The 13,179-nt window shown below is 42.3% G+C and overlaps 1 protein-coding gene across 14 annotated transcripts in view; it reads right to left on the bottom strand.

Annotated features, from left to right (window-relative positions):
- srcin1a (SRC kinase signaling inhibitor 1a) overlaps window positions 1-13,179 on the bottom strand; it is a 170,437-nt gene that overhangs the window by 24,482 nt on the left and 132,776 nt on the right. For 12 of the 14 annotated variants that reach the window (XM_058412847.1, XM_058412830.1, XM_058412864.1 and 9 more), the window contains 7 exons: window positions 11,932-12,062; window positions 11,622-11,769; window positions 10,205-10,478; window positions 7,164-7,610; window positions 6,920-7,072; window positions 1,047-1,097; window positions 329-976 (listed from right to left, as the gene is read on the bottom strand). In XM_058412847.1, the coding sequence (XP_058268830.1) occupies window positions 329-976; window positions 1,047-1,097; window positions 6,920-7,072; window positions 7,164-7,610; window positions 10,205-10,478; window positions 11,622-11,769; window positions 11,932-12,062 (1,852 nt within the window). The remainder of the gene's footprint in view (window positions 1-328; window positions 977-1,046; window positions 1,098-6,919; window positions 7,073-7,163; window positions 7,611-10,204; window positions 10,479-11,621; window positions 11,770-11,931; window positions 12,063-13,179) is intronic. The other 2 variants (XM_058412930.1, XM_058412923.1) reach the window with 1 other exon arrangement.

Raw genomic sequence — 13,179 nt, forward strand, 5'->3', positions numbered from 1 at the left:
GATCGATGAGAGCAGGACAAGGAGAGAGAGAGAGAGCGAGAGAGAGAGAGAGAGAGAGAGAGAGAGAGAAATAAAGAGGGGAAGGGGGGGAGGAAGTGAGTGAGTGAGAGAGACAGAGAGAGGGGGAGACAGACAGACAGAGAAATAAAAAGAAAGAGGGGGTAGAGAGAAAGAGAGACAGACAGACAGATAGACAGAGAGAGGGGTGGAGATAGACAGAGAGAGTGAAAGAGAGAGAGAGACAGAGGGATAGACAGACCAAGAGAAAGAGAGTGAGAGAGACAGACAGACAGACAGAGAGAGAGAGAGAGAGAGAGAGAGAGAGAACCTTGAATGCTTCTGTGTTTATAAAGGGTTTAGGTGGAACAGGAGGTCTCTGGATCTCTCCTCTTCCTGAGCTCTTCATCGTGGATGTAGATGGAGCCTCCTTGGTGCTGCTGGATGTCTGGGAATTCATATCCGGAATACTTTGAGGCCAGTTTGGAATGGTCTGAGTCCCAAAATCAAGCAGACTGAGCTCCAGCTCACGGATGGTCTCCTCTAGATTGTCCAGGCGCTGATACGTACTGTGTCTAATGTCCTCTTTGCGGTCCTGGATCCGGGATTGATCATCTTCTCCTTTATGTGTCGCGTTCTCCTCATCGATCTCGAACGATTCCTGGATCATCAGCTCCGTGTTCACCGACCTCTCCAGCTTCTTTGAGGCCAAAGGTGAGGGTGAAGGTGATTCAGTAAACATGTCTGTCTGGAGCTCCTTTGGAGTCCTGCTCAAAGTGGGTATCTGAGATCGCGTTTGATTGGTCGATGGCTCCAGTTTCCATAGCGACAGACGCGGAGTCTTGACGATGTAGCTGCTGTAGCTAAGTCTTCCCGTGCTCTTGTTCTGTTGTGTCGTTGAGCTGGAAACCTGCGTGGTGGAGATCGCGGATGACGAGGTGGGACACTCGGTCAGGACAATCTGAGGGACGGGTGAAGGCTGTGAATAGAGACATCGTGATGAGTTTTCTGATGGTCAGTCATGGCGTTATTATCTGTCAGCATCTTACCTGTGTGTCAGGGTTCGGGTGGTGAAGATTTTCTGTCAGCAACGTGAACTGCTGATGGAGGAACATGCACAGGGTGACAACACACACTTAAGCAGCAAGATTTCACACACACACACACACACACACACACACACTGCAATAATACTTTAACCCGTAGCTCGAATATCTGCAGCGAGTGCATTTTCTCTGATGGTTCGATTGGTTTACACGTACACACAAATAACCAGGACCTCGTTTGAACTCGGGAGCAGTTCAGAAAACAATGCAACCAACCTGTACAGCAATGCATGATGGGAGTGATGTAGCGTGTTGGTGTTTATCATGAAATGATGAAACCTTGATTCCTGCTCCATCTGATAAATTCTAACGACTACAGCTAAAGAGAAAGCCATGATAAGCTGACAGAGCTGCTGACTGTCCTGTCCGTCTTTATGCATGAGCGGAACATAAACAGAAGCTTTCTGACCAATGAGAGGACAGTTCACTCACATGTGACCTTCATACACACAGATTAAGTCCCGGTTTAAGTTAAGTTGCCTTTATTTGTCACATATATATTACTGCACAGTGAAATTCTTTCTTCACATATCCCATCCTTGGAGGGTTGGGGCCAGAGCGCAGGGTCAGGCATGATGCAGCACTGGAGCAGAGAGGGTTAAGGGCCTTTATCAGTGGAAGCTTGATGGTGCTGGGGCTTGAACCCTGATCTTCTGATCAAAAATATTTAATTGTCTGGTTTAAACATCATACAACACATCAGACCAAATTTCTAGCTTATTGTTGCTCAACATGTCTGGGAGCCGGCAGATCCCAGCTGAGGAAGTTGGGGTCAGAGTGCAGGGGCAGCTATGATACAGCGCCCCTGGAGCACAGAGAGTGGTTAAGGGCCTTGCTCAATTGCCCAGCAGTGGAGCTTGGTGGTGCTGGGGCTTTAACCTCCAATCAACAACCCAGAGCCTTAACCACTTGAGCTACCACTGCCCCTTCAACGTCCTACAATTACAGGAAGTTCACCTTAAGTCTGCGAAAGCTATCCAACACATCCATCCAGGCCATTTTACAGCTACATGCCCAATGTATGTGAGTGAGTGTGTGTGTGTGTGTCTATTTCTTCAGATCAAATTCAACAAACAGCGTGTAAAAAAAAAGGAAAGGAAAAGAAAATGCAGAGTGCCGACATTTTCAGCCAAAAGCATCTTAATGAATTCCCCGATCAGTGGCCGAGTCTTCGGAGACGTCTTCAAAGGCTTTAAAAAGGTCTTAGAGTCAAACTTTATACTCGGGCAAATTCATCAATTAACTGACCTTTTTTCATCTCTTCAAACAAACAGAGGCGCACCAAGCCAGACGGCTCCCTCGCGTGGTGTTATGAGCTCGTGCTCCTTTTGACCTCTGCTAAATCACTTCATTTGCATATAGCGAGCCGAGAGAAGACGTTTTACGAAGCATTTAAAATGTTACCCAATGTTTAAAGTCCAGAAGAAAAGCGTTCGTACGGATGATACTGTATTTTGATTCGGACCAATATGGTGTTTAAAGCTGAAGGAAATCATCTGTTTTTCCACCTGATTAATTTCATTTCTATCCTTCCACTTAGCTTATTTTTCCCATTATGATCAATCTGGGAGGGTAACTCAGGTGTAAACGCTAACACACACTTTGTTTTATGCTAAAGCTCACGTCCGGAACACGCTAGTCACTGATGAAAGGTCTGAGGATGAATTACATTTAACCAAAAGAAACACTTCTGAGTCTCTCCAGGATTTTGTGTTCGAGTTTTCAGTGATGGATTGCTTTTTTTCGTTTTGTTTACTACTCGAAATTATTCAGATTGGTCAAATAGCAAGCACAGGATTTCTATATTCCATCCTTCTCTCTGTCTGTCTCTGTCGAGCTATACATCCAACACTTCTTCTTTCCTGACTTGTCTGATCCATCCAGACGCTGTACCCCTGGTTGGAGTCTCGACCCCTTATTGGTGTTCACTGTTGTTGGGGATAGATCTGCATGGACAGCCTGTGACTGCTGTGGATAGAACCACTTGGAGATGATCATGCCATCTCTGAACTGCCATTGCATCAGTGCCAAATCTATAATGGACTCAGAAACTACACTGACCTATTAGTTCCTCAAGAGCTCTTGGTTGCTGTTGTAGAAAGGACAATATCAACATGTACATTATTTACTGTCCGGTGAGGATGAGGTTCCCTACTGAGCCTGGTTCCTCTCAAGGTTTCTTCCTCATAAACAGTAACTTAACTGTTGTATCATATTTTCTATCTTTCTATATTTCTGTAAAGCTGCTTTGAGACAATTGTCCAGCGCTATACAAATAAATTGAATTGAATAGAAGCGATCACGTGATCACACGATGCTTAAAGGAAAGAACTAACTGACCTTTAGCTAAAGATATGCTAAGAGACGAGAGAGATGGGGAGATGTAGCATTCATGCTACAAATGGTTGTGTTATTGCCAGCGTTGTACAAACCTAGCATATAAGCCCATGCAGTTTAATCAACACAAACATGCTAAAGCGGATTTCTCCTCGATTTAAGGGCGGATTGAACAAAATGAGGAGGAGGGGTTAGTTTAAAAAAAGAGGGTGTGGCTAATTACATACTTATATAATTATACACCAGGGGTAGCTTTGTGGACGTGGGTTTATTTTTTCATCCATTGTGTGGCTTTTATCACATATCTGGCAACTCTTTTCACATCACATACATCATAAGCTTATGGACATTTTCCCCAATCACCCAGTTTAATTACACACTCTGATATGAAACCTCTTTTTCTGTAGGCAGCATTTTCTTTTCATTAAAAGCGATCGAGGATTTAAAGGCGTATCGGCCGTATTAAAGCCCGCCGCACTGCTGTAACTTGAGAACCGTAATAATAATAACCTCGGGAGGTTGTAATAATCGCACGCAAACCTAGCCGTTGATAATTTCCCAAAGGTTAACACGCCGAATACACTTCACGCTTCTGCAGCTCAGAATTTCAGAAAGCTGTAATACTTGACAAAATTCAAGGAGAACTGAGAAACGTAGAACCGAAAGGATCATCGCAGAGCCACTGTCACAAGTCCAGGAAGCGGATTGATGCGCTGGTTTTTGCTAAACGGTCAGCATGATTTCGCTGCACCCTGATAACCAGCTCTGCAGGAGCCTCCTAAAAGGAGGAAGCCAAAAGCACTGCGACATGTGGCATCTCCTGCTTCGCTTTCACATTCGCTCAACCAAAAGAGAGCAATCTGCACTGCCTGCTGCTGCTAATGAGCCTCAGAGTGTGTGTCGAAATGTGTGTTTACCCCTGAGCTACAGGAGACGACGACTACAAACACCGACCGGGTTCAAGCGGTTCTGTGTGAGTGTGTGTGCATGTGTGTGTATGGGAATGTTTGAAAAACTCAGCAGGTGTGCATCTGGAGCATTACGTGTCAGGCAACCAGAAGCCATTACAGCAACATCTGTGTTATAATGAAACACTTGTGATTTGTTCTGCTTCTACTGTCAAAGAAAGAGTCACAGATGTATAACGAGGAGTATAAAGATGAATAAAACAGGCACTGGCAACCTTTAAATAACGTGTCTAACAGAATATAACAATTCGGAAAAGTTAGGTAGATAGTTTGCCAATGGTATTCTTACCTCTGATTGGACGAGACATCTGTCACTACAAGCAGTAGTAAATTGCATATCTAACTTTATTTCTTGTGCATGTGTGGAGTTCTGCCTTCACTTTAAACCATTTTTTTTTTCAGTAGTGCAACTTTAAATCAAAGAAAATAAAGATATACACCGATCAGGCATAACATTATGACCACTGATAGGTGAAGTGAGTAACACTGATGATCTCCTCATCATGGCACCTGTTAGTGGGTGGGATATATGAGGCAGCAAGTGAACATTTTGCCCTCAAAGTTGATGTGTTAGAAGCAGGAAAAATGGACAAGAGTAAGGATTTGACCGAGTTTGATGAAGGGACAAATTGTGATGGCTAGACCACTGGATCAGAGCATCTCCAAAACTGCAGCTCTTGTGGGGTGTTCCCGGTCTGCAGTGGTCAGTATCTATCAAAAGTGTCCTTTAGGTCCTGTAAATATCCTGGATCCAGGATCTGCTACTAACATCTTGGTGCCAGATACCACAGCACACCTTTAGGGATCTAGTGGAGGCTGTTTTGGCAGCAAAAGGGGGACCAACACAATATAAGGCAGGTGGTCATAATGTTATGCCTGATTGGTGTATATATAAGAAAATTACATTCATTCAGCACTACTCTGAAGAAGGACGTTCATATGTCATGATTTTGGATATTCCGCTAGCGTATCATGGCATAAGATTGGTATGCGATGTCTAAAAACACACCTGAAGAAGGCAGGAATGTTTCCAAGAATAAACTATTCCAAATGAAATGATGTAAAGAATGCTATTAGATCAGAGCTGTGTTCAGTGGGGGGGGGGCACTCCAGGGGCACTGCATCATGGCTGACCCTGTGCTCTGACCTTAACCCCCAAGGATGTGATATGCGAAGAAAGAATTTCACTGTGCTGTAATGTATACGTGACAAATAAAGACATCTTAACACACACCAATCCACCTTCTACTGCTGCAGCCTGCTGGACCTCCTGTATATCCTGAGTGACAGATGTCTCGTCCAATCAACTGTAAGAATTCCATTCACAAACTATTCCTACCTTGCATTTGGCTCTCTCACATTCTTAAGTACAGCTTTCTGTGCTATAAAGTCACTTCAGGAAGAGTTTTATCTCTGAGTAAGGATTACACAAGGGGTCGACCGGGGCACAGGCGCAGGGGCCCTTGGAGTCACGGAGATGCTCTTATTACCTCCACGGTGTCGAGGAGCCGAAAGCCTCCCTGAGAAACCGAACAGAAAGTCTACACTTTGAAGATGTTTTAAGAAAAGAAAAATCATTGCACCTTCAAAGTGAGTTTTCTGCAGACTGAATCCTCTGTATTTTTCTGACAAGCTTAAACTTTTTTTCTTCAACCCCACAAAAAAAATCAAGAGCTGAAATTAATTCTTATATTTTTTTTTAAATCAGGCGAACAAGAGAACCTTTCAAGGTTCTGTATAGAACTATTTCTATTAAGAGTGCACACATTAGAGGTGGGATTCCATATATCAAGTGCCTGATAGAACCATTTTAGGTTCTACATAGAACTTGTACTACTAACAGAGTATATACAAAGCACTGATAGAACCTTTTGAGGTTGTGTAAACCTTGGAGGTGCGATTCCGAATATGAAGTGCCTGATAGAACCCTTTAAGGTTCCACATAGATCTTGTTCTATTAAGAGAATATATACGAAGCACTGATAGTAGAAAAGGTTCTATACAGAACCTTAAAGGGTATAGACTAAGAGTGTATTTTAAGCATGGATAGAACCCTTTAGGGGTGGATTCTATACATAAAGTGCCCGCTAGAACCATTTTAGGTTCTACATAGAACCTGTTCTACTAAGAGAGTAAATACAAAGCAGTGATGAAACCCTTTAAGGTTCTATAAAGAGCTTTTTCTACTAAGAGTGTATTTTAAGCATGAATAGAACCCTTTTCTACTAAGTGTACAACCTTGGAGGTAAGATTCCAAATATGAAGAGCATGATAGAACCTGATAGAGCAATTTACAGATCTATAAAGTACCTTTTGTTCTAAGAGTGTACACCATGGAATGTCGGAGGCTATTGGTAACATTTAGTAATTAAAAATAGTGATTTTTTTTTCATTTATTCACTAGTTACTACTTTGTAGTTACTGTGTAATAAAGGATCTATAACACAAGGCACGGTCTGATAATTAAAAAAGGAACAATTTTCCTTCTGTGTTCTGAGGTGCTGATTCTACCTCCAGTTCCGCAGAAGTGTTCTCGATTTCTCCGTCCTCTCTCTCTCCTCCTGCCACATTCGGAGGCGTGGATGCAGGCCGAGGAGCTTCAGAGACACTCCTCCTCAACTTCACGTGGGGTTTCTGAATCTCTGTTTCCTCTGATTCTGATTTCTACAAACACACCAGAATCATAAATGAATGACACACTGGATAAAGAAGGTGTAGAAGGAGTAGATCGTGTCCCTCTGATACACTGCATTACCTTAATGCTCTTGGTAGAGGTGATGATCTCTCCACTGCGTGTGGTGAGGCCTGGTGAGGTGGGGAAGCTCCTGCGTGGTGGCGGAGGCGGAGGCGACTTGGACGGCTTCTCTGTGCGATACCTCGCCACCGTGAGCTCGTCCGATCCTCGCCTGGAGCCGCCTTCCTTGTTCGAGACCTTGTGTGAGGGATGCTGAGGTTTGTTGGGTTTGTGCTCGGGTGTGGCGTTGGTGCTAGACAGAGACTCACACTGGTTCTGGTTCTGGATCTGGTTCTGGGTTTGGTTCTGGTGTTGATTCTGAATTGGTTTGATCTGTTTAGCAGCAAAGTCCAGATCCGGGATGGCCTTCATTAGTTCGGCCTGGGTTTCCTCGAGGAGTCGGTTAATGTCCTGAGCGCTGTACTGGGTTAAACTGGCTCGCTTTTCCTCCCAGTCCCTTTCAGCTGCCTGGAGAGAGACAGAAAGAGGATCTCGCTCATAATTATGTAGTTTTTATCCATTTAGAGTTACATAAATTATGTCTGCAAAACAAGACCTAATTCTCTCTCCTTCAAAACGTCACCACCCCAACAAGTACATGCTTTCTTTTACTTTATTAAGCAATAACAGTTTAATTAAAACAATTATTAGTAATCTTAGATTATGTTGTGTGTCCTCAATTTGTCCTTGTTTGTATTGTTACTATGGAAACAACAGCCTCCACTTCATCCTCCAGCACCTGGACTCCCCAGGAACCTATGCTAGGATCCTGTTTGTGGCTTTCAGCTCTACTTTCATTCCATCTCTGCTACAGGACAAGTTCTCCCAGCTGAGTGTGTTTGATTCCACCTGTAGGTCGATCACAGACTTCCTGACAGACAGGAAGAAGCATGTGAGAGCGGGAAAACATGTCTCTGACTCACAGAGCATCAATACTGGTTCCCCACTAGCTTGTGTTCTTTCTTCTCTACTCTTTTCCCTGTACACAAACAGCTGCACCTCCAGTCACCAGTCCGTCAAACTACTGAAGTTTGTGAATGACACCACCCTCTGATGGGGATGAGTCTGCCGATAGGAGGGAGGTGGAGACTGACCATCTGGTGACCAGAACAACCTGGAGCTGGGAAAACAGTGGAGATGGTTAATGACTTTAGAAAGAAGCAGCACCACCTAGATCTATAATCCCATATGACTCCCCAGTCAATACTGGGGGTCCTTCTGTTAACTGGGAACCACCATCACCCAGGACCTCAAGTGGGTGCTGCACATCAAGAAGTGCACCAATGGTTGCTAAAAAAAGTTCAACCTACCAAAGCTCCATTTTTGAGTCTATACTCACCTCCTTCATCACCACTTGGTACACTGCTGCCACTACCAGGGACAAAACAGAGTCATTCACTCTGCTGAGAAGGTAATTGGCTGCAATTTGCCACCTCTTCAGGACCTGGAAGCGGGCAGTTAAGATTGTGTCTGACCCGTCTCACCCTGGACGCAATCTTTTCAAAGCACTACCCTCCTGCAGAAGCCTGTGATCCATCAAGACAAAAACCTCATACCATTTCTTTCCATCAGGAACTGGCTTCATCAACAATAAGCAAGACCTACCATGGTCTTTTATCCATTTCCTTAGACAATAACACACAAACACACAAACCCCTTTTGTTGTGTTCATATGTGTTATGCACACAAATCAGACAGCCATATTGCACCATACATTTCTATCACTGTAAGTCGCTCTGAGCAATCGAGGGTTAAGGACCTTGCTCAGGGGCCCAGCAATGGTAGCTTGGTGGAGATGGGATTTAAACTAACAACCGTCCAATCAGTAGTTCAACACCTTAACCACTAAGCTACCATTACCTTCTCATCTTACCCTTCCTACCTCCACTCTAAGGTACCATTACTGTTTCATCTGCACTAAAGTTTGCCACTGTTGGGCAATTTGGACACCCTTATTCAGGGCGAAGTACAATTTTTAGCTGAGCAATTGAGGGTTAAGGACCTTGCTCAGGTGCCCAACAGTGACAGCTTGGTGGACCTGGGATTGAAAACTCACAACCTTCTGATTAGTAGTCAAATGCCTTAAGCACTAAGCTATCACATCCTCATCACCTTCTTATCTTTCCCTTACTACCTACACTCTAAGGCACCATTATTGTTTCATCTGCACTGAAATCTGCCATCTGGGCATTTGGACACCCTTATCTAGAGCGACATTGAGCAATTGAGAATTAAGGGCCTTGCTCAGGGACCCAGCAGTGGCAGCTTGGTGGACCTGGGAGTCAAACTCACAACCTTCCAATTAGTAGTTCAACACCTTAAGCACTAAGCTACCACATCCCTATCACCTTCTTATCTTACCCTTCCTACCTCCATTCTAAGGCACCATTATTGTTTCATCTGAACTGAAATCTGCCATGGACGTACATTATGAACTGAGTAATTGAGGGTTAAGGGCCTTGCTCAGGGGGCCCAATAGTGGCAGATTGGTGGACCTGGTGGATTGGTGTATGCTCCCTTGCTTTGCATTCCTATGCACCAATATACCAAGGAAAATTCCTTGTACATGTTAAACCCACAGTACTCTGGAATAAAGCTGATCCTGATTCTGATTCGTTACTGAACTTGACTGAGACTTTCCCATGTCAGAGAACTAATAGCTATAGCTGATAGTGCTGACAATGGAGACTCCTTCCATAAATGTCTTTCTTCACATATCCCATCCTTGGGGGTTAAGGTCAGAGCACAGGGTCATTTGCAATAATTTAGTCTTGGAAACTTGGAAATTCCTGCCTTCTTCAGGTATGTTTTTAGATATCGCAAACTAATCCGTCAAACAAACAAAAATAACATCATTACAATATCATATTAGAACAGATGATTTGACACGTAGCTGGAATTACGGTCTTATAGAAAAAATAGGAGGGCCTCCTGTCCAATCAGGAAAGAGATTTACGCTAACTGCAATCCTTTTCTAAAACTGTGATGTCACAACTCAAAATATAAAAATGTTAGGACATAACACGTTCAAGGATAACCCGATGACCTCCTCGATGTCTTACCAGCCTGACTTCCACAGACGAGGCCTTATCGGCCCCTCCCCGACCCCCCAGCTCATCCAGGCCCCGGCCCTTCAGCTGTCCCGGCGACGAGTTGACGTGGGGATGGGCGTGGCCGTGAGGACTCCAGTTAGCCAGGCTGGTCTCGTTAAGGTTGAGCGGTGGACTGGTGGGAATGTCGAAGTCGGCGTTCTTCCTGTAGTCATCTCCGCTGGTGTGTTTGGGTGAAGGGTTGGAGAACTCCTCCATGTTCTTCCTCACGCCCTCATTCACCTGCCTGAGAACACAGACGAGAAAACCCAGCTCCACAACATGGCATGAGGATCACCGGAGAGCACGGGAAGTGGATTGTCAATAAATGAGTTACGGAAATGTAAAATAATTGGTACAATCTTAAAAAATGTTGTGTGTGTTTGTATGTGTGTGTGTGTGTATTTGAGAGTGTGTGTATGCACTGACAAATACTCTAAAGTTTATGCTTATGTGTGTGTGTGTATGTGTGTGGATGAGAGAGTGTGTGTGCACCGATGTATACTCTAGAGTTTATGCTTATGTGTGTGTGTGTGTGTCTGTGTGTGTGTGGATTTGAGAGTGTGCGTATGCACTGATGTATACTGTAGAGTTTATGCTTATGTGTGTGTGTGTATGTTTATATTAGTATTTATGTAAGTGTGATGCTTTTCTGTGTGTGTGTGTGTGCGTGTGTGTGTGTTTGTGTGTATTTGAGACTGTGTGTGTAGGTCTGTGTGTGTGTGTGTGTGGGTGGATTTGAGAGTGTGTGTGTATGCACTGTTGTATACTCTAGAGTTTATGCTTGTGTGTGTGTGTGTTTATATTAGTATTTATGTAAGTGTGATGCTTTTCTGTGCACTGCTGTGAAGTTAGATGTGTAAGGGTGTGTTTGTGTGCCCTGCTGTCCTGGTGGTCTGTATACTTGTATGCATGTGTGTGTGTGTGTGTGTGTGTGCGCTTGACCTGGTAATGTGTTTACTTTCATGTGCACATGCAGGTGTGTTTGTGTGCACTGGTGTGTATTCAAGTGTGACTGTGGATGTGGGTGTGGTTGTATATTATGACATATACTCTAGTGTGCATGATTGTGTGTGTTTGTATGTGAGTGCAGCTGAGGGAATATTTGTGTGTACGAAAGTTCATGATTTTGTGTGTGTGTGTGCCCTAGTAGTGTTTGTGTGTTTCTGTATGGATAGGGTGTGTGCTTTTGTTGGGGTGTTTGTGCAGTGGTGTATATTCAAGTGTGCATGTGTTTGAGTATGGATGTGGGTGTGGTTGTGTCTGCTGACGTATACTGAGTTTATACTTTTGTATGAGTGTGTGTGTGTGTGTGAGAGTGTGTGTGAATGTGTGTGTATACCGATGTATACCCTAGAGATTATGTTTTTGTGTGTGTGTGTGTGTGTACCTCTTGAGCATGGTGAGTGTATCAGTGATGGTTTTGCAGCGTTTAAGCAGTGCATCCAGTCGGTGTGGCTCCTCCTTCAAGAACTTCACAGCCTCCACCTCCACCCTCAACACCACACGCATTTTACTCTGCAGCCCAGGGAACTGATCTACACACACACACACATACACACACACCTTTACAGCAACAAACTGTAATGCTTAGTGGCATCAATCAGATTGAGCACAGTTACTTCTTTAAAGTAGTGTGTGTGTGTGTGTGTGCGTGTGTGTGTTTGTGTGTGTGTGTGTGTCTGTGTGCGTGTGCTCACTCTTGAGCTCAGTGAGAGTCTCTCCCAGTCTCCTCAGCACCGTGCTCTTCTCCTCCAGCTCCTGCACTGTGATGTGTCTGTGGTTCACTGAGCTCTCCTTCTGGATCTCCTCCACTGACTTCTCCAAATCACTGACCAACACACACACACACACACACACACCACACAAACACCCTCATATTAGCAAGTCTGCCCACTTAGCTAAACTATCACTTTTGTATGATAAACAAAACAAAACATTTCCACATGAAAAAATAATGCAAAAGTAAATTAATTCATGTTAAATTCAGATATAAAAATAAATAAATAATGTGAAATGCTGCATAAAAAAATAAATTGTGTGAAAGAAAAAAATAACATGGAAATAAAGGACTTACTTTTTATTTAAAAAAAGTCATTCATTTGTAAAAAGAAACGTGAAAATAAACGAATTATTTGTGTAAAAAAATCTCTAAATAAATTGATTATTTGTAAAAATAAAGGTGAAAAGAAAAGAAATGTTTGTAAAAAATGAGAAACTAAATTAATCCTTTATAACATAATATAAAAACAAAACAAAACTAAGAACACATGGAAATACATTGCTAATTAAAAAATAAAAAAAACACATGAAAGTAAAAGAAATGTTTGTTAAATACTGTTAAAATAACTGAATCATTTGTAAATAAATAAATAAATAAATAAATAAATCCTACATGTTGAAATAAATTATTTGTTTATAAAAAAAAGAACAGGGGAATAGAAAAGAAATGTGAAAATAAAGTAATCCATTATAACAAACAAAAAAACAACACAAAAAACAGATGGAAATAAATTACTGAATTTAAATTAATAAATTATCTGGAAAAAAAAACATGAACACATGAGAAATGTTTAATACTTTCTTTCTTTACTATTTGTTTTAAATACTGTTAAAATAAATGATTCTTTTGCAAATAAATAAATAAATAAATTAATAACATGTTGAAATAAAGGAATTGTTTGTAAAAAAAAATGGAATCAAGATAATAAATAAAAATAAATTACTTGGATGCAAAAAACAAGTAAAAATAAATGAAGCATGTAAAACAATTATGCAGTGAATGGTGTACAAAAGAGAATGGTATAAAAAATATCATGTGAAAATGTGTCCAATAAAAGAGAAGAAAAGAAATTAATGTGAAAAAGAAACCAGAAAAAAAAACCCAAACATTTAAAAATAAAGTAATTGTGTAAAAAATCACTTAAAACAAATATTTAAATGATGAT

Source organism: Hemibagrus wyckioides, linkage group LG02, assembly GCF_019097595.1.
Source record: "Hemibagrus wyckioides isolate EC202008001 linkage group LG02, SWU_Hwy_1.0, whole genome shotgun sequence".
Taxonomy (NCBI): Eukaryota; Metazoa; Chordata; class Actinopteri; order Siluriformes; family Bagridae; genus Hemibagrus; species Hemibagrus wyckioides.